General features: G+C 41.3%; 5 protein-coding genes across 6 annotated transcripts; 2 read left to right on the top strand and 3 right to left on the bottom strand.

Moving 5' to 3' along the window:
- The first annotated feature begins 1,510 nt into the window (after positions 1-1,510).
- On the top strand, positions 1,511-4,032 carry gamt (guanidinoacetate N-methyltransferase). The gene is made up of 6 exons (XM_047050350.1): positions 1,511-1,811; positions 2,716-2,861; positions 3,026-3,089; positions 3,210-3,277; positions 3,501-3,611; positions 3,792-4,032. Exons 1-6 carry the CDS (start codon positions 1,637-1,639, stop codon positions 3,930-3,932), a joined length of 705 nt encoding a protein of 234 aa, XP_046906306.1. The 5' UTR covers positions 1,511-1,636; the 3' UTR covers positions 3,933-4,032.
- A 668-nt stretch (positions 4,033-4,700) lies between these two features.
- On the bottom strand, positions 4,701-7,265 carry ndufs7 (NADH:ubiquinone oxidoreductase core subunit S7). Its single transcript, XM_047050351.1, has 8 exons — positions 7,200-7,265; positions 6,592-6,634; positions 6,305-6,370; positions 6,070-6,190; positions 5,744-5,923; positions 5,461-5,507; positions 5,040-5,128; positions 4,701-4,940 (listed from the first exon to the last, which is right to left on the bottom strand). Exons 1-8 carry the CDS (start codon positions 7,213-7,215, stop codon positions 4,843-4,845), a joined length of 660 nt encoding a protein of 219 aa, XP_046906307.1. The 5' UTR covers positions 7,216-7,265; the 3' UTR covers positions 4,701-4,842.
- A 558-nt stretch (positions 7,266-7,823) lies between these two features.
- On the top strand, positions 7,824-11,941 carry LOC124487884 (proprotein convertase subtilisin/kexin type 4-like). Its single transcript, XM_047050258.1, has 13 exons — positions 7,824-7,829; positions 8,053-8,145; positions 8,270-8,392; positions 8,587-8,663; positions 8,755-8,843; positions 8,934-9,106; positions 9,229-9,542; positions 9,643-9,746; positions 9,906-10,023; positions 10,180-10,359; positions 10,469-10,593; positions 11,047-11,166; positions 11,448-11,941. The coding sequence occupies exons 1-13, from the start codon at positions 7,824-7,826 to the stop codon at positions 11,939-11,941; spliced, it is 2,016 nt and encodes a 671-aa protein (XP_046906214.1).
- Positions 11,942-12,025: 84 nt separating this feature from the next.
- On the bottom strand, positions 12,026-15,632 carry LOC124487915 (transmembrane protein 79-like). The gene is made up of 5 exons (XM_047050313.1): positions 15,462-15,632; positions 14,433-14,702; positions 13,603-14,157; positions 12,817-13,030; positions 12,026-12,704 (listed from the first exon to the last, which is right to left on the bottom strand). The coding sequence occupies exons 2-5, from the start codon at positions 14,689-14,691 to the stop codon at positions 12,446-12,448; spliced, it is 1,287 nt and encodes a 428-aa protein (XP_046906269.1). The 5' UTR covers positions 14,692-14,702; positions 15,462-15,632; the 3' UTR covers positions 12,026-12,445.
- Positions 15,633-16,293: 661 nt separating this feature from the next.
- Positions 16,294-20,336, bottom strand: ctdspl3 (CTD (carboxy-terminal domain, RNA polymerase II, polypeptide A) small phosphatase like 3). 2 transcript variants are annotated; one of them, XM_047050284.1, is made up of 12 exons: positions 20,275-20,336; positions 20,040-20,169; positions 19,611-19,734; positions 19,376-19,510; positions 18,951-19,065; positions 18,620-18,731; positions 17,748-17,834; positions 17,548-17,610; positions 17,371-17,450; positions 17,046-17,172; positions 16,876-16,971; positions 16,294-16,753 (listed from the first exon to the last, which is right to left on the bottom strand). In XM_047050284.1, exons 2-12 carry the CDS (start codon positions 20,157-20,159, stop codon positions 16,688-16,690), a joined length of 1,125 nt encoding a protein of 374 aa, XP_046906240.1. In that variant the 5' UTR covers positions 20,160-20,169; positions 20,275-20,336; the 3' UTR covers positions 16,294-16,687. The 2 variants fall into 2 exon arrangements, with proteins under 2 accessions (XP_046906240.1, XP_046906239.1); XM_047050283.1 differs by having other exon boundaries at positions 20,040-20,336.
- Between the last annotated feature and the right edge of the window lie 15 nt (positions 20,337-20,351).

The following is a 20,351-nucleotide window of genomic DNA, read 5'->3' as shown; positions in this document are numbered from 1 at the left end:
CACATTTTTGTTGTTGTTGTATAACAACAGTGAATGAACAGTAAATCTCTGCTAACTCATGGCAAAGGAAATTGAACCTACACTAGCATGTCAATGCACTGAACTGTTGTTTATGTTGGCACTCTCTCAACTGAAATATCTGAATGGGTTTCAGTAGCTTCATTTATCACCTGTTATCTATCATAAAAGCTGTATCCCTCCCTACTTTTAACAGACTCTTGGATCTAGGATTTCAACTTCTCATTGTCGTAATATAAAAGACAGTGTCCACACTCAAAGGATTAGCAGTCTAGACTTCTGTAGCTTGCTGGGTTTAGGCTATACGCATGGGTAAAGACACAAAACAAGTTCATACCACACAGGTGGTTTTAGTAAAGCTGTTAACATGCAAGCATGTTCAGGGATCATGTATAAACGGCTGTGAAAGGCTTGGTTGCTGTTTATGATATTTCTGGAAGAAAGACCTTGAGGATTTAGAAATAGATTTTTGGTGCACATTTGGCATAATCTTAAATCAAAGACATCTGAACTTGTGTTTCAAGAACAGCATTTCAGGTGACTATTATCTAACTCCTGTCAACTGGTCCCATTGTGGCAATGGAATAATGAAAATAACGAGGGGAACAATACTGGAAATAAAGAATGGCATATTCAGTCAAACATCTGGGTTACTTGGGTTGGATTAGGCTAATCCTCCCAAACTGAAGCTCCTTCATGGATATCAAGAAACCATGTATGCACACTAAGCATTGGGTTTCGAACAAATTGACCCGTGACACTGGTTCATAACTAACTTTGACTCAATAGTCGGCACCTTTGTACTGAGCTGTAGAAGAAAATTGTCAAAACAGCTCAACCAACAAACTTGATGACTTGTTTGGATTGATGTAGCAAACTGCCATAAAAAGGGGAAGAATATAATAGGCTAGTCTGCACAGTCTATGCAGACTGTGATCACTGACAATTGTCCTGAAAATGCAACTTCTCTGTCAAAAGCAAGAATACATCGAAGGGGTGATATTAATTCAGAATTCATTAATGCCCAAACTGCCACTTAATTTGTGTGGAGTTGGTTGAGAGTGTGCAGGCCATTTGAGTGCATAAAGAGGCGCATGTCCTTGAAATAACCTTAATAACCAAGGGGCTTATTTTTTATTTGTTCAGGAATTTGAAAAAATATCAATGTTACGTAATTTGTTAGCAATGGCAAGTGAGCGAGAAACACGAGATCTTTAGAATCTTTATTTTAGGTATTATTCATTCTTTTACCTTTGCCGAGCTCAATGATAAAAATGTATGCTGTCAAATTATGCCAATGTATTGCACAGCAGTGAATAGTCAGTGAATAAACATGTACGATTCAATTGGGATACTCAAGCATTTATGCTGCAGCTGCTCAGTGACAGTGTAGAGTATCAGCGCTACTCTTGGAATGCACGCAGAATTGAACTGCAGAAACCAACTAGATATCCCAACGTACAAGCAACGCCTCATCGACATTGCCAACCCTTTTTGTGCAGTCAGCACTTCGAACCCCATATAAATCCCCACCGTCTTCAATTCAGTCCTTCTTTAGCCACAACGTGTGGAGACAGTCCCGTCCACGCATTTGAATTAAAGTAAAACAACCACCAACATGACTACGGCTCAACCCATATTTTCCAAGGGAGAAGACTGTAAAACTGGATGGCACGGCGCGAGTGCTGGATACAATGAGGCCGACACTCATCTCGAGATTTTGGGCAAGCCTGTAATGGAGCGTTGGGAGACTCCATACATGCACTCTCTAGCAACTGTGGCGTCTTCAAAAGGTATCCACACAATATCACCACCCGGAGCTGGTCTTGAACACACCGTGAACATGGCACAAGAACACATTTCTCAATTGAAAGTCTTTTGGAGACGTAGCCTAATCCAAGTGAAATCCCAAACTTTTGTCACTATAAGTATTACGTCAGAATAGACCAAATGCATACGATTTTAAAATACTAAATTGGCATTTATAATGTAGTCGGCTGCAAGGTAGCCTAGTCTATCTGATGTTTTTATATTTTTTCGCTTTTTTCATTGCGCAAATGTTCTCTTATGCAAATTAAGTGTGTGGGAAACCATGGTCAACGGGGCATTTGTGTCTCAGTTGAGCAGGTGTTACTCTACCCATGGAAACGTGCCAAGTTAAAGGGACTGTCATTTATAACTAGCCCTACGTGTCATTGAATAAAGTTTGGATGGGCACCATTAAGAAAAGTTTATCCTTTTTAATAGCACTCCCCCTTTCAGGCCATTATAGGTTACCATTAATTATTTATTAACAGCAACTTCTCTATTGTTGAACTGGGATTTGCATTTAAACCATACGTGAATCTTGTCTATATCACCAGGAACATTTCTTAAACTATTTACAGATTATAATATATGTGTATGGGGTTGAGAACAGCAACGCAAAACCAAATGGCCTTCTACTAATCTATATTTATCTCTGAAAGAGAAGCTGTGGAACCCCTTGCAGTGAGTGGCCTTTCTATCACATGTCACAACCTCCTGCTTTCTCCCCTTGCATTCCAAACATTTTTACCACGGCTCTCACCATAGCCTAAATATCTTTTCACTAATAAACAATACAGTTGTGCCCCTATTCATTTCTCATCACCAGTCAGATAAAGCAATCAGTGGTGTGGAAGATACAATCCTATATCATTTGTTGTTGTGGTAAAGGTGGACGGGTCCTGGAAATTGGGTTTGGCATGGCCATTGCTGCAACCAAAGTCGAGTCATTCCCCATTGAGGAGCACTGGATTATTGAGTGCAATGATGGAGTGTTCCAGAGGTTGCAAGAATGGGCCAAGGTTCAGCCCCATAAAGTAAGACAGACTTCACAGCACACTTGCAAGTTCCTCTCAAATCAAATTTGATTTTGTAAAGTCCTTTTTACAGGCAATGTCACACATACATACGCCCATAGAACTGCATCTGAACCATCAGAATTGAATCTGTTTTAATACCTGAAATGATTCCACATGTTTAGATTGTGCCGCTGAAAGGTCTTTGGGAAGACGTGGTTCCTACCCTGCCTGCTAATCATTTTGATGGTAAGCCTATCCAGCTTTTACATCCAACGTCCAGGCCTACGTATTCTACAGACGTCACTTTGTAGCGTAGAAAACACTTTTGCTGAATGAGGATTTGATATTCGTCCTTCACTTTGTTAGGTATTCTGTATGACACATATCCTCTGTCAGAGGAGACATGGCACACTCACCAGTTTGACTTCATCAAGGTAAGTAGTCGATAGCACATTACTGAAATGGCTTTTTTCAAGGACAACATGTTACCATCATAAGCATATAAGACGAGTCAACAGTATGTTGGTTAGTCATGCACCGCACTGAGTTCAACGTCAAAATAAACGATTGTAAATGTCCTATTGACAGATTTTCTGTACTTCATTTTGATCGGACGATTTTGTATGGAGGTTGATTCTCTCCTTATCCTGTTCCCAGGGTCATGCTCACAGGCTGTTGAAGTCTGGTGGCGTGCTCACCTACTGCAACCTGACCTCTTGGGGCGAACTTCTCAAGGATAAATTTGACAACATTGAGAAGATGTTCCAGGTAATAATTGTCACTTCAGAGCTAAATACTAGTTGTGTGTACAAACACTGTTTACGATACTGTGTAACTTGGTCAGGGCAGTGAAGAACGACTTAAAATACATTTTCACTTCATAGTTTAGCAGTGGGTACCTGCAAATGTACTTAATGCTGACAATCTCCTTGTGTTATTGATTTTCAGGAGACCCAAATGCCTCATCTGCTTGAAGCCGGTTTCAAAAAGGAGAAAATTAGCACCACAACCATGGATATTGTACCACCAACTGATTGCAAATATTATGATTTCCGCAAGATGATCACACCCACAATTCTGAAAGAGTAAAAGCCTGAAATGATCGAGTTTTTATAATATTCCCTCAAGTGCTTCTCAGGTCATGCACTCAATCTTTAAAAAAATCACTGTTAAAGAATTCATCTTCCAATTCTGTTTTTTCATAGTTATTAAGTAAAGCTGTACAATGTAGCCACAGTGTTTGGTTAGGAATTGTTAATGATTCACAGATAACAATTGCACATTGCCTCACCATTCACATGTGGCTGTAGATAAATACAATCGGTAAAGACAAGCGTGCAGCCACGTGTAAGGGAGTCCATGCAACAATTTAACTTTGACAGTAGTACATTCACAATGACACCACGTCAAATAATCCTCCACCAATCTTTAGTGTACCGAGTGACCTTTTTATTTTTTAAACACTCATCAGAAATTTAGGCATGAAACAAAACAAGACTGGGGGGAAAGTCTCAAGTGAATGCACAATAGTGTTGCCTTTTGATTAAAATCAGTTTGTTTGTATTATAAGTCAGAGACATGTCATTTGTGCCTGAGGGAGGGGTAATATTATGGACTTCATTTGGGATTGATATTAATACTGTACTTGTACCGTCAAACGGTGTGCGTAAGTTGATGCAAGAGGGCCATCTAGAGGCCTTTAGTATTCAACATAGCTGAAAACATTGGAAAAGGGTGGCAACATACTAAACCTTTTAACTTGATATGTTGAAAGTCAAAGGATTTAGCACTGCCTAACTAAATAATGTCAAACTGCAATTATTAGTGTGTAATTCTTGGAATAATAGAAACACAACAGACAAGAAACTCATTTTATTAGACTAGATTGAAGAGGAGCCTGAACTCAAAGAGTCACTCCTAAATATATTGCCAACCAGTTCCCTGCGTGACAAGATCACCCATAAATACAACATTTACAAAGTCATACATGTGCATGATATCACTTGCGATACCAGATCCTCATTTTCTTCTCCCTCTTTATTTTCTTCTGCAGCTGTAAAGTCCCGTACAAAAGTGCCTCGGCAGTCGGCGGGCAACCTACGGGTTTGAATTTCACACCACATTACTCTTGCTTCTTAGTGTAAAAACCTCAGTTGACTGAATGAGTGTAGTCCGTTTAAAAGAATCAAGACATACCTGGAACGTATATGTCCACTGGTACAATGCGGTCACAGCCTCTGACCACAGCGTAGGAATAGTGGTAGTAGCCACCACCATTGGCGCAGCTGAGACAGGGTAATAATAGATGTGCTGTCAATTAGCAACATTTAGATTTCCACTACACTGACATTGTTAGTGTACCTGTACTTGTTGCAAATAGCTACAAAGTTAAAACTTGAGTATTATTGGACATAAATTAACTATAGCTACATGCACAATACAACTGACAAAATAGGACTGATTTAGCCACTTCATTTATATTAAGTTAAAGAAAATGCATACAAAATGTTACGCAAAACAGTGGCTTATGAACACATTTTGATCCTGGCAAATATCCCTACATGAGAAATTATGTTTTACCCAGAGTTTATTCTGGGAAATTGAAAGCTAACTTTACCTTCCCATGGAAATTACGTATCTTGGCTCAGGCATCTGGTCATACACCTACAGAGAGAAACATGATAACTTCATTAAATGAAACATGATTAAAAGCTAATCCATCTCAAAACAGAACAAAAGCCTTCTACATAATTGGTTTTATTGTTATGAAAGCAAACAAAGTTCTCACATAACTGCTGGTTTACAACAACAACAAAATATGCACAAACAAGGCTATATTCTGTACACCTTAAGTTTAGCAATTAGAAAAAACATAAAACATTTCTTGAAGAGTACAATACCTTCCGTAGAGCTGGGGCCATTTTGTTGGTCAGAGTTCCAGCAACAATCATGACGTCTGACTGCCTGGGACTGGCTCTGAACACCACTCCAAACCTGTCCATGTCATAGCGGGGAGCAGCCATGTGCATCATCTCCACAGCACAGCATGCAAGTCCAAATGTCATGGGCCAGAGGGAGCTCTAGAACACAAACGCACACAAACGTAAACGGCTGAGAAAGTGCAGTGGGCCACAACAAACGTATGAGGGTCTTGTCTGATCTTCAACCGTCAACTTTACCCAGTTTATTAGAAAAACCTTATGCTTCTTAGGAGACTGAGACTCACTCTGCGTGCCCAGTTCACTAGATCATCCAGCTTGGTGATGACATACTCCCCCTTGCTGGTGGCTACTGCAGCTGGTTTGGCTGCAGCAACCGCAGTGCTATTCTCTCTGACTGGAACCAAACTATAAGAGAACAGTGGTTTGTTAATGCAAAGCTGTACCTGCTAACTTTGAGCTGCTTATGGTACTCATTTATTTTTCTGTACATTGAAAAATGACAGGAAGGAGCACTCTTACCTGTTGGCATTCTCATTTTTGGTAAAGTGATGTAGACAGCTCTGAGCGGTGATTAACGAAATAGGTCTGTGGTGTTGAAAATATTGGTCAGGTTGGGTTATAAAAGAAAGAAAACGGTTTGATTAAGACTCTGGGCTAAGGATACTTGAAAGTATACTTTGAGAGACAGTTATACATGTATTGTCATATGCACGCCAAATCTGAGACATATGATGTAAATTCCTTGTTTAACAGTGAAAATTATTAATAGCTTGCTAGCAAAGATTAGGTGACTAAAGTATTCTTACCTTTTTGAAAAGGTACCAAACGCAGCAAGACGAGGACCTGCAGCTGAAGGAATAACAAACTAATTTATCAGACTCAAATGCATACAAACTCCGTTTTCACTTACACACCTTGTATAACAGGCGACAATGGAATCTTAAAATGACAACATAATATTTTCAATATCTTGCCTTGAACGAAATGGTAACATGGTAGTTTGTTGGCGGCTAGCACTAGACTTGCTACATTATATTAGCTAGCCCAACTAGAAACACTGATGTAATAGTTGGGTATAGGTAAATGTATATATCTTCCCGAATCGTTACACAACCAGGCACTTTCCTGTCCTGCAGTAGCAAGATGTTTATCTCCTAACTATGTCTGGCAAGACCACTGATGATGGGTGCTTAGCTAGCAAAGCTAACTGGCTGGCACGGCTAACGTCGTTGTTGAGCTAGCAAGGTCAGTGAGCGCAAATTATAAAATAAGGCAGAGCAAACAACAAAGACTGTCAGTAAATCGAATACGTCACTCTTAGCTGTAATTTATGTGGCAATGGTGTCGAAAGTCAAACATACTTGATATGAAATTTAAGTAAAAAGCTTTACATTTGAGCAAAAACATGTCTTACCAACCAGCGCCGCCATCTTTGAGTTTTAGTTATGAAAATACTTCAGACCGGTGTTAACTCAAAGTCAACCACTTGGAGCGCTGTTAAACGACACATACGTAAATACCTATACTTCACCGGGGTAACAGCAGATACATGAAATTGCATGATATATTGCATTGTATCATATTATGCGTGATTACAAGAATGACATTTTGTGTGTGTGGTGTCGGAGAGGCATTGGCAATACGTAGTGCTGGCGGGAATATTTTGTCCGGCTTGAGCGCGTGTTGTCCAACCGTTGCTATAGTGAATGATGACTGAACTCGATTTAGCCAGACTTGGTTTGACAAAACTGCTTTCAAGACTTCCCAGCCCCAGATTAACGTGGTCCATATCTGCCCAGTGATCCCAGAGCACACATTCAATAAGTATCCAGAATGAAGTATACTGTTTTAATAGCGTTATGTACTTTGTGTTGTCCCTATGTCGCCGGGGTTGTCTTCACCAACAGTTGGGCCCTTCTTGTGAGTGGCGATGCTGCAAACGTCGACAATGTTGCTAAGAAATATGGTTTCCTAAATTTGGGAAAGGTAAGCAACAGCTACTGTAGCCTAATAGCCAGATCACTTGCATCCCGTTGTAATGCGAGTAACTGTCTTTCCTATTCCATTTGAACAAAGATATTTCCAGATGGCAACTATTACCATATGGTGATAAAAAACTTTGACCAAATGGCAAGAAAGTCTTTGCATGAACATCATTTGAATCAGCGCCTGGACAGGGATCCAACGGTGATTTTTTTTTTTACAACTACAGAAAATAAAATGAAATGTACGAAAGCTACACATGTTGATACTGTTTGCTTTATCAGGTGCTTTGGTATTCCCAACAATATGGAAAGATTCGAGTGAGCCGAAATATAATTCCACCAACGGATGCCTATTTCAGTCAACAGTGGTACTTGGTATATTTCAAAAAGGCTATTATAAATATATATATATATTTTTTTTTAACGTTTTCTATTTAGCTTTACACTGTATTAATATATTCTTTGATGTTTTGTCTGGGTGAAAATATCCCATTTCCAGAGTGAGGCCTACAATCAGAATGTTTTGGCTGCCTGGGCTCAGGGCTACACAGGTAAAGGTGTGGTGGTGTCTATATTAGATGATGGCCTGGAGACAAGCCACCCAGACATTGCTGGAAATTATGTAAGTTACTTATTGAGGGTTTAGGTTGGTTGAAGGGGCAGTTCTATGGGCGTATGTGAAGCCCTCTGTGACATGCTTGCGTGTAAAAAGGGCTATACAAATACATTTGATTTGATTATCGTATTTATTTAGCACATGAAATGAGAATGAAAGACAGTTACAGTTCTAATCTTCTGTACTGTACTTACCCACAGGATCCGCAGGCTAGTTATGATATGAATGATAATGACCCATATCCAGACACTCACTACTCCAAGACCAAGACAAAAAGGTACACACTAACATCATTGTTTATGACACACACCAGTATATCAACATTGTGTGGCGTTATCTCAAATAAACCTTGCTATTTTCACCGCTAGTCATGGAACACAGTGCGCAGGAGTTGTGGCTGCTATGGCAAATAACAGTGTCTGTGGAGTTGGAGTGGCCTACCAAGCAAAAATAGGAGGCAAATATACAAAGCATTAAATTACTCTTATCCGGTAATCTGTTCTGTCTTAATCTTACTTCAACACGGCTCATGCTTCGTTTTGTCCAGCTGTCAGGATGCTGGATGGATTGGTCACTGACTTGATAGAGACCAGGTCATTAAACTGGAACCAGCAACACATTGACATCTACAGCTCCAGCTGGGGCCCTGATGACCGGGGCCAGAATGTGGAAGGGCCAAGTCCGTTGACGCAAGAAGCTTTTATTAGAGGCATAAGCCAAGTATGATTTATCTTCTACTTCTACCTCTGTAGTGTGTAGTAGTAGTTTGTGTCTATATTGTGTTATTTCGCTTAAGAGTGACACCGAGCTACTGGTGTAGTAACACCTTTAATATTTCATAGGGCCGTGGGGGCTTGGGTTCCATCTATGTCTGGGCCTCAGGCAACGGGGGAAGCAACTTTGACAACTGTAATTGTGACGGCTACGCCAATAGCATGTACACAATATCAGTTGGTAGCACTACAGAGAGAGGCACCGTGCCATTCTACAGCGAACCCTGCTCCGCCATCCTAACGACCACCTACAGCGGCGGCAGCTTTCACCACCGCAGAATCGTCACCACAAACCTGCACCATACCTGTACCTCTGACCTCACCGGGACCTCTGCCTCCGCTGCTCTGGCGTCTGGGATCATTGCTCTGGCTTTGGAAGCGAAGTAGCCACTCCCCCCCCCCCCCCCCCCATCCGTCATTTAATAACTTGTTTTTGTCTGAGGCCTTGAATCAACAGGAAATATAATACTTTTTTGCCCTCAGCCCCACTCTGACCTGGCGCGATGTTCAGCACCTGGTAGTGAGAGCTTCTCGACCAGCAGAGCTTAAAACAAGTGACTGGAAGACCAATGGAGCTGGTAGAGTTGGTGAGACACAAAGCAGCAGATTAAGTTGATACATTTGAATATGTATTGATATATGTAACTTCAAAGTGCTATATCAGTATAGTGGGAACAACCCCAGCTGTGTAGGAGTTATGAGTTAGTGATATTTTCACTGGAAATCACCACTTAACTCTGTTGTAGTCAGCCACTACTATGGATTTGGGCTGCTTGATGCAGGCAAGATGGTCAACTTGGCCAGGAAATGGAGAGCAGTCCAGCCTCAGAGGAAGTGTATTGTTGATGTCATTACCACACCTCAGTAAGGAAAATTTGCTTGTTCGTTCAGCTTGCTATTGAAAAGCTGCAGTCACTTTCAGTTCCTTCATGTTTCATGTGTTTTTGTTTTGACAAAATTAGTCATATTTTCATGGACATTTCCATTACCGTTGAGTCAAATTTCACCTCTTTACAATAGTGAGCTGCGCAAGGAGCTGACATGGAAGTGGAACGAGACAGCTTGTCACGGTACCAAGAACTGGATTCAGTCTTTAGAGCACCTGCAGGCCCGACTGACCCTGACCTCAGCCAGACGTGGTGACCTCTCCATAACCCTTACCAGCCCTATGGGAACTACCTCCAACCTCCTCACTATCAGGTACACTATCAATGAACATCAACAACAAACAACATGTATTATTATGGGTAGATTAATAGGTGAACTGTTCATATTTTTATTGGGTACCTTTTCTGATGTTCAAATACAGGCCTTATGACAGCTCCTGTGCAGGATTCTCTGACTGGGCATTTACCAGCACACACTGCTGGGATGAGAATCCATCAGGACACTGGATACTGCAGATAAAAAACAATGGAGATTTATTTGACCAAGGTACAGTAGATTGCGCAAGGTCACAGAGGAAAAGCTGAGTTCAGCTGAAGTTGTGCAGAAGACACATCGATCAGCCTTGTCTAAAAAAGGCTTAATTGATAACGTATGTAGTTGTTATTGTTGGAAACAGAAGGTTGTTAGACAGGTTGAGGGGGATGTGTATTAGAGGTGCAAGCTATCGATGGCTTTTTTCTGGGAGTTTTTCCTTGTCTTCCTTGAGGGTTTAGGTTGGTTGAGGGGCAGTTCTATGGGCGCATGTGAAGCCCTCTGTGACATGCTTGCGTGTAAAAAGGGCTATACAAATAAATTTGATTTGATTTGATTTGATTTGATTTGATTTGGCTGCAGTATAAATACTGGCCTTCTCTCATTTGCATCTGATTGAAACCTAATTTTCTGTTCACTTTCAACTGCATTCTGTTCCTTTGAAAGTATTTGTATCCTTATTAACAGGACGCTTGTTGAAATTCCAACTGGAGTTGTATGGGTCAGCTGGGCGCATGGCAGGACTTCGCATGCAGAGGACCATGGTCCAGGAGTGTGCAGTGAGAGACACTGATGGCAGCTGTGCAGGTGTGCTGATGTAGTACTGTACATGACTTTGGAGGATAACTTACCGCAAAAATGTCCTTTAAAAAACAGCGTGCAAATCTAAACTGTATTTTAATGCGCATATATTGAGTGAATTTAACAGCTAAAACAACCAGAGGAAGGTTTTATCAGATGAAACCTGATAAAGTTCAATGTTTTGAACCAAATAGAGGTGAAAAATCATGTTGTTTAGTTTCAGAATGTGTGTACCTCCTGTAACCTCTGTTTCAGAGTGTATGTACCTCCTGTAACCTCTGTTTCAGTGTGTGTTCATCCACTGATTGCGTTTGAGAGTGTTTGCCTGGTCGCCTGCCCACCTCATTACTATGAGTCAGACGGAAATGGCACCCACAGGTGCTTACCCTGCCACAGAAGCTGCCACACCTGCTTCAGCAAGTGGAACACAGACTGCCTGGAATGCCCTCCATACTCTACCTTCGATCCCCGCCTTGGTATCTGTAACCCCCCTGTCTACCCTTGGAGCCAACGGCGTAAAATGACCGTCAGCATGGACCGGACTGCGGCCGTGCTTGGCATCCTCATTGGTGGGCCGGTGGTGGTCCTGACCGTTATGTTGATCATAACATCGGTGGTGAACAGAGTCTTCTTATTTGGTGATGCTTCAAGAAATCGGGCAAGCAGGACCAGCAATGAAGAGGAGGCAAGGAGAGGGGTGGAGATGGTAGTGCTGAGTGTGTCCGAAGAGCAGACAGGAAGCAGTCGATTCCCCTCACCCACCTGCATTGCAACTATATGAGGAACGTGACCAATTACTGCTGTAGCCTGCCAAATAGACAAAACTATCAAATAGAAAAGTGCTGCAAAGTTTTTGTTTACCATAAAAATTGCTTTTATTCTTCAGTATCATTTATAAACCGTATAATTTACCAATGAGCCATTCGGTGGTTTTATATGAAATAATTTGGAACAATATTCATCCATTTGTAAATATAGCTTTTTTTAGTCAAATTACTTCACAAAACATTAAATAGGCACTGGAATAGCTTAAATTGATTTATTTTACAAAAACATTGTCCAAAGACTTCCTCCAAATGTAGATGGAAAACGGCTTGCATTTCAGATAATAAGCATAAATCCACGTAAAAAAAGATCTGTATATGGGAGCAAAATACAAGTTTAGCCTTTACAGTCTTAGAGGTTAGTGGCATTCTGTGTAGCTCTGCTGAACCCCAGACCACAGGAATGGGCTATTTCTGGAAGACGCTTTTTCTTGAAAGAAAAAGGGACGTTGTTCTCCTCCTCACTGAGTGTCCAGGATGTCAGTATCTGTGGGTACGCCACTCTCCAGTTTGCCACCCTGCATCATCTCCAGCGGCCAGGAAGAAGGGGTCGTCTGATTAAAGAGCGTGTCCTCTGACCCAAAAAGCAGCTCTCTGAGGCCCAAGTCACACAGACAGTACAGATTAAAAGCCACCATGGCAAGAAGAGGAAAAACGGTAAACCCTGATCCAAAAGCTCGCCAGGAGCTACACACATGAAGGGAAAACCAGTAGAGTAGCCTACGAGGAAAAGAGAGGGAACATGTATTTTAGTGTTGTACCGTAGATATCGGCATGCAATTTGTTCATCTTAACACTCACTCGCGTCACATTGACAGTTTAGGAGACTTACCTTCCCAGAATGAACATGGCAGCCAATACAGGCACCACCCTCAGCTGGTCTTGGGGAAGGAGAGTGGCCAGAACAACAAGATTGAGAATGTAAAGAGACAATTGCTCTGTGGATGTGGTGACAAACAGCTGCTGAACTGCCAGTCGTCTGGGAAGTGTTTCCACAGAACCCAAGGACCCAGTACAGAATCGGCACATAGCACCCATCAGCATCCCTAGACAAGGAAGGGAAAGGCAGGGCTGGGTTAGCAGCAGCTGAAACGGTGCTCTTTGGCCACAAATAAACACTGAGGTCTGCTTTATTGTGATTCAGCCTGCCAGCATGGTTCTTTAGCATCCTGTTTCTGTAAAGCTTCAGCTATTCAATGGGGATCATTTACAAATAATTCATAACACAATCTTTTGCTTGTCTCCGTCCTTTCATGATAACCTGAAGGTGGATGACTGGATATGCTTCCCCAGAAAGAAAGAAAACTATTAGGACACGTCCCTGGAGATTTGAGAACTGAACTACTTTTTACTATTCTTTTAAGCTATATATAAGAAGAGGAAATTATGCTCCTCCCTTGAGTCCTGGATAGATTTGTATTGCCTTGAGGTTTAGAAAGTAGACGATTAAATACAAGACTTGGATGTAGACAAATTCCAAGACAGGAGGGGCAGACAGCCTGCAATTTCTCTTTCTTAACTCTGCATTAAAGAGAGCCTCTCACACAAATCATCAATCAGACAGGGTTTAGGCTTCAAGGGTTTCAAGTCTGTCCAAAACATAATAACCAAGACATACCCAACAAGACTGGAATAGCAGCAACAGCACAGCAGCCAAGTGTGAACACCAGGCGACTGAGCATGTCAGGGCAGTCAGGGACTTCAATGGGAACATAGAAATAGAATGCATAGAGAATCCCTGCCGTAGACAGGAGGGAGGCCAGCACAGAGCACAGAGCAGGAGCTCGTCCGCTTTGGCAACATCTACAGCAACTGCAGCAACATCGTCCCCTGTCTGAGACCTCGAGGGGAGCAGTCTCGCATGTTCCCTGCCCGTCTGAATTCCACATGGTCATCTCAATGCTCTCCGGTGGCAAGTCGATCAATGGGTGACCTTCATCTACAGTGGAATCTAGATTGTTGGATTCAGGACTCCATCTCAGTGTATCTATTCCATTGGGAATGTCTCTCGAGCAGGCTGGATTTGGCGTACTGATGCAATTTTCCACAGTGTCTTCCAAAGAGTGCGCTGCAGCAATCGGACTGGAAATAGTTCCTTCCAGTGCTCCCTCATCCCCCTCATCTAGTTGCTCTTTAGCGAGGGACTCACTAGGCCCAGCCTGGTGACAGGGATCTGATCAAAACAAGTCATATTCAAATATTATTCAAATGGCATATTCAAAGCAGCAAATATATCTCTTCAACTCATGAACACACAAATTCACTAGTCGCTTTTTTCATTTTTTTTTGTTTAGTCAATTCTATTTGAAAAACTTTATAAATGATCTACAACTAGTGCAAGTGAATCAATCCATCAGCCATGAATAAGGTTATCTGGTCCATGCTCAGCATTAAACACTCATATTAAAATATTAAAAATAGATCAATACTTAGGAAAACAGTGTTTACCTGCCGATAGAGGAACCAGAGAATGCTGGGATCCTGTGACAGAGTGTGAAGAGGAGCGAAGCTCCTCTACTGAAGACTCTGGACTGTCTGACACTGGTGCCAAGGATATCTGGGTGTCCAGATCGAGGAATGGGGAGAATGACAACCGGGCTGGGTCAATGTCCTGGAGTTGATTAATGATGTCACTAATGGACTCCTTCACCATGTCGATCTCCTTCACATCTTGGGGGTTGTTGGCTTGACGCCCTGTGGTTGTCATTGTCGCAAAACCTACAAAGTGAAAATTAATAACCTAACTTACAGTATGACCAAATCAGTTTGGTGTCTAAACAATGTGGAACCTGTTCATTGGGGAGGTTCGATTTTGCCATGCCTGTATATACCCCCTTCGAGCTAAACTGGGGTTATGAACATCTGGGGATTCCATTTGGAGTTTGCCCTTGGGGCACCGCCAATCGTGGAGGGCGGCTCGTTGTCTGATTTTACACTCACGCTATTCTGAACAAATTACGAACAAGAAAGGTACATTATCCAAATCAAAGAGAAAAAATATCAATCGCAAGCACCTATTTAAATTGCGCAGACTGGTCTTCAATACCCTACGCTCGTAGGGCAATCGTTTATGCGTTTCCCCATAATAAAGACGGACCTGATGTTTCCATGGTGTTGGACCTATGGGTTTTAAAACGATGTGCCAAGGAGTTCAATCTAGTCCGTTTTGTATCGATACGTTTATAGGCTAATTACAAATTCTACACCCGATTTATCTCAAAGGCCTTACCTTCTCCCAAATGTCCATGAGACTACAATAAACAGTTTGTTTTGTTTATCAGTGAAACAATTGATGTTGATGGAGATACAAATTAGTTTTATTTTAATGACGTAAGTCGAGTGTTTTGACTATTCAGCACATTATTTGTTAGATAGCCATTATCATCAGACTAAAGTTCCACACTAGCCTATATATGTAAAACTATCACCTCATATTAGGCTGTAGAATTCGAGAAACAAGACACTAAATGAATTTACCGTTTTCGCAGGATGCACGATTGACGAGGTACACTTTTGGATGAAAAATCCTCAATCCGGTTTAGCTTTCCTTCACTTTTGTCTTCCAGTATTCTGAACTTCTGAATCAAATTTCAAGACGGACAAAATACTATGCTTTAGCCTCCGCCCACACTTTCTGGGTACCATGTCAAACAGAGCATATGGAGAAAATAAATCCGAGACGGATACAATGGGGGGTTGGGACTGTGCTGTTAAATGTAGCCGTCTCATTAAGAAATGTATAACTTGTAAGTGACAGCTCAGGACTTTTTCTAACGTTCTTCTTATACATCTATATCATCATGTGTCCTTGTATGTTGCACATTCAGATTATTATTGTGCTATTGTTATTAAAACGTGTATTGGCAGTTTCATCAAGTTGCATACCAACTCCCGTTTGGCATGTAATTCAGCCAGGTAATCGGAAACTGGTTAAAAATCAATCACAACTATATCGACAAAACGTGCCTTGCTAAAAGCTTAACATTTTAGGTTTAAGGAACTTTAGATCGTTAAAAGATGATGGGAGTCCTACAATGCCAGTCTTTGTGCTCGTACCACATGCGAGAGAAACTGAATTGAGGAGGATAGAATTTCACTGTAGACTACATTTGGTGGGAGGTTCGACTTAGAGGGGGAGGGGGGTTCATTGCGCTGCTTGTTAAACATGCAAAAAGCTTCTTATACCAAATAAGTAATTTAACGCATAGTGTATTATAGTCATTATCATTAAACGTATCAAAATGACAACATAGCCTACAGGAAGAAACTTCATAAGTAATTGTTGCTTTATTTATTTACATAAACGTTGTAACTTTCAAACAACATTTTATTTTCCTCTAAAAACAAAATATACAAATAATTTTGGACAGCAAATTTCTGAAATTAGAGGGATTGTGTATTTAAGACATTTTAGTCTTTTTTACACCACGTACATTCACTTCCACGGAAGGGAGCATGCTGGAAGGTTAGGGTTGACCACTGTTAGACACCACAACACTGAAGGATCCATATATTAAGCAGAAGATTGTAGGTTGAAACGGGTTGTGTACTGTGAAATATTAGATGGTCAAGATAGTGTAACAATAGCAACAGCTAGTTTGAAACGTTTCTCGGATTTCTCTTACGGCTAGTGTGAAATATTAATATAAATCTCAGTGTATCTTGAAAAAGATTAAAAAGAATATGGTAATGAAAGCCTCTTCTCAGTCTTCAGAAAGCAGCCTGTGAAAGTGGTCAGTTCTCCTCTTCAGAACTGCCCGGAAATCATCCTATAAAACACAGACAAAAGACAAATAAGAGCACTTAACTAGCAACTAATTGAAGAGAAGACTTTAGTGACTTACTCTAAGCATCCACAGAAAGTCAAAGATCTATATTTCTAACAACTTACTGCTCCCGACAGTCTCTCCAGGTATGGGATAAGCTTTTGCAGTTCTTTATCCTCCTTGTCCCCAGACCAACTCTTGATGGGAATCATGTTCATCAGCTACAAAACAAGACGGTTAAGTCAATATTGATAGTTAAACAGTTCACGATATGTAATATCACCTATAAACTTACATGATAGGGGTAGGTGTGTGGAGCATTGTCCAACACAACAGTCTTAGCCAGGTCCCTCTGAAGCACTCCCAGGTCCTTAACGTAGTGTCCAAGGACACAGGTACAGTCCACTTGATACAGTCTATGTCTAAAGAAGGTAAAGAAATAAGCATCATTAAAATAGATGGGTGTGCAGTCCAAAACAAAACACCAACAAAACTGTCAGCAATGCAGCAAATGGGAAATACAATTTTCACTGAATGTATTCAACAGTGTCTGATCTAGATAACTACATTATAAAAAAGCCTTTCTTTAGAGAATGTATGAAAATATTAAAGAGTCATACCGAAACAATTTTCGCCGCGGGTCCAAGATGTCCAGTATCTTTTCTGCGTATTCTTTCTTTGCTGATGTGTAAACAAACATCTAAGGACAAGAGTAGACATTTAAAGTTGACATGGCAACACCCTATAAATGTTGATACAGCCTTTTGAAGAGAACTTGAAAGAAATTTGAGGCCTACCTCAAATACTTTTGACATGGCTTGCAGAAAGTCCTTCACATACGGTCGTAGAATCACATAGACCTGAAATAAAAGACATTGCAAGTTTTTAAATGTATACATACTCCTCCTCAACACGCACCTCCACATTCCCTTACGGGAATTGCTGGAAAAAAAGACCAAACACTGCCGTTGTGGATTAAGACATTCGTCCTACTTGCCTTGTACTCGTGGTCCTGGAACGCTGTGCGGAAGGTGTAATCTGCTTCATCTATGACACTGAGTGAGCTGTACATGAGAGTCTCATCCTACAAAAGAACACAAACATCACATGAGCACAGAACCCCCAAAAATACATCACCCGTGCACTGCAAGGTATTAATGCAAGGTTGTGTTTTGTTAACCTGCAAAAAAACATTCCAACTTAAGTCCTTCTTAGTTATGAACCATTCACATTTAGCAGGCACTCTTATCCAGAGCGACTTACAGTAAAGTACAGGGACATCTTCCCGAGGCAAGTAGGGTGAAATGCCTTGCCCAAGGACACAACGTAATTGACACGGCCGAGAATCAAACCGGCAACCTTCTGATTAACAGCCCGATTCCCTAACTTCTCTGCATGACCTCGTTTCACCAACTAGGACTAGGGCCACAGGGCAGACTCTAAGAAATAACTCAGAACTCACCATCCCAACAGCCCATACAAAAAGACACTGCAATTCATTCCTCCATCAGGCTATCCGTCTTTACAATGAGTCAAATGGCAGGGTACATATCAGTATTATCTATTTGATCTTCTTGTGACTTAATGGTTGGTACTTGTATGTGTATATTATCTGTATATTGAATCTGCCCATATCTATGCATCTATGTACTTTTGAATTTAGTTATCACTGTTTGATTTTAATATATACTGTAGTAATCCATGTAAAATCAACACAATTCAGTGGTACATGCTCGACCCATTGTGCACTGCGAGTTGATTCTCAATCAAATTGAATGGAAAACCGCTCAGCCATCTGACCCACCCTTTGATCGATTGACCTTTTGCAGGTCAACTACATACTAACAGTCTAATAACAAAAACATATACCAGGTCTAGAACCAGCGTAGCTTGGGGCGTGCTCCTCGTCTTGGGTGGAATGTCTCGGACGCAGGGTTTGGATTGCTGGGACCGGGATGGAATGTTCTTGATAAAGGCGAAACTGAAAACGACCACAATACAAGGGCTCTGACTGACACTTTGAGGGGACTAAATGGACACGATCAAAGCTACAAACACAACCTGTAGTAAAACCTGATCCATCCAGAAGGTATTTCAGATCAACAAGATATCCAATTGCAACACAACTGGAATGAGGTGCAGCTTTCGGTATAAATGTACTTTACTTAAAGAACGGAAGAATAATAGGAGCAAAACTCACGGGCTGAAAGCATCCTCGTTGTCCTCCTCTCCTTCAAGGAGGCCGATGGAGCCGAAACCAAACACGCATTGTTCTGGACTCATGAGCACATCACCACTGCGGGGACTCCTTGAGTCTGAACAGAGAGTGACACAAGTCTTAGAATAAGACAGTACTGTGGTATCACTGCACTGCACACACTCATGCACTGCTGACCTAATTCGTATTGCCTCACAAACGGACAATAACCTCTATGAGGATGGTTAACTGTGGAATACAAAAATGAATGTACTGCCAGCTGCCACTGCCTCATTGTCTAACAGCGGTGCTGGAACAGTCCCTCCATTATTTGTTGGCTATAATGTTTTTTTATCAAAGCAAGGAGCTTTAAAGCAACCATCTTTGAAAACCTTTGCACACAAGGCTGGAAGGGATTGTTTACTTACTTTCTTTGGTAGGTGTGAGAAAACGTACAATAGGTGTGTAAATATTCCGCACTGCGGAATTCTGAGGAGAAGGGTGGTCTATCTCTGATGATACCCTGTGATGTTGGACCCTGACAGGGGTCTTGAAGACAAGGTCTGAGGGGAATAAGTTACAATTCAGCCAATGTACAGCAGCAGGAAGAACATGTTTTGGTATAACTCTTCCAGCCTTAAGACACTTTTAAAATAACTGTACCTTCTCTGTCAGCAAATACAGCCGGCCTTTTCCTCCCACGACCCTGTACAACAGGGGGGAGTCTTGTGGCGGTGTCTTCGTAAGAGGAGGGCGAGTGGTACTCTTGTTCAAGTGTCTCATCATCCTATATACAGAATTAGAATAAAAATACAAGTTTTTATTTTATTTCCTAGTTTAATTTAATCTGTTCGTCTTTCAAAACATCCTCGCCCGTGTTGCTTATCTACGTCAACATTTCGATAAGCGCATGCGTGGTCTCCATTGTTTTTAGCAAAGCTTGCTAACGTGGCTAGGCTAGCCAATATGTTCCATTGCTTTTATGTTTGTTTAACTAACCAGATACAGTTGGTGTTTGGCCTTTCCGGTTTGGGTGAAAATAACACATAGCTAACACAGATTACAACAGGCTACTACTAGATCTTCAAATACCTTTTCTATATTCCGTTTTCCAGCTCGCCGAGGTCGCGGAGTTGTTGAGGGGCACTGACCGTTGTCATTGAACTGTGCCAATGATGGGCGGTCGTCAATAGTTCGGGATCGTAATCTCATTTTTGCCAGTCTAAATGTTGTAGATCATAGTTACATAAATAATCGATTTAGAAAAAAATAATGTAAGTTAAGCTGCTCTTGTTTCCTAGTCCGATTCGATTCACCCAATGCTCACCCGTCTCCAGTTTTCTCGACTCGTCTTCAAATCTACCGGGCAGATACGTTCAGGGAAGTAGCGAAAACAACTGGGCG

This window comes from Hypomesus transpacificus, unplaced genomic scaffold (assembly GCF_021917145.1).
Source record: "Hypomesus transpacificus isolate Combined female unplaced genomic scaffold, fHypTra1 scaffold_107, whole genome shotgun sequence".
In the NCBI taxonomy this organism is placed as follows: Eukaryota; Metazoa; Chordata; class Actinopteri; order Osmeriformes; family Osmeridae; genus Hypomesus; species Hypomesus transpacificus.
Note: the sequence above shows the minus strand (reverse complement) of the source record. Positions and strands in the feature narration are given on the sequence as shown.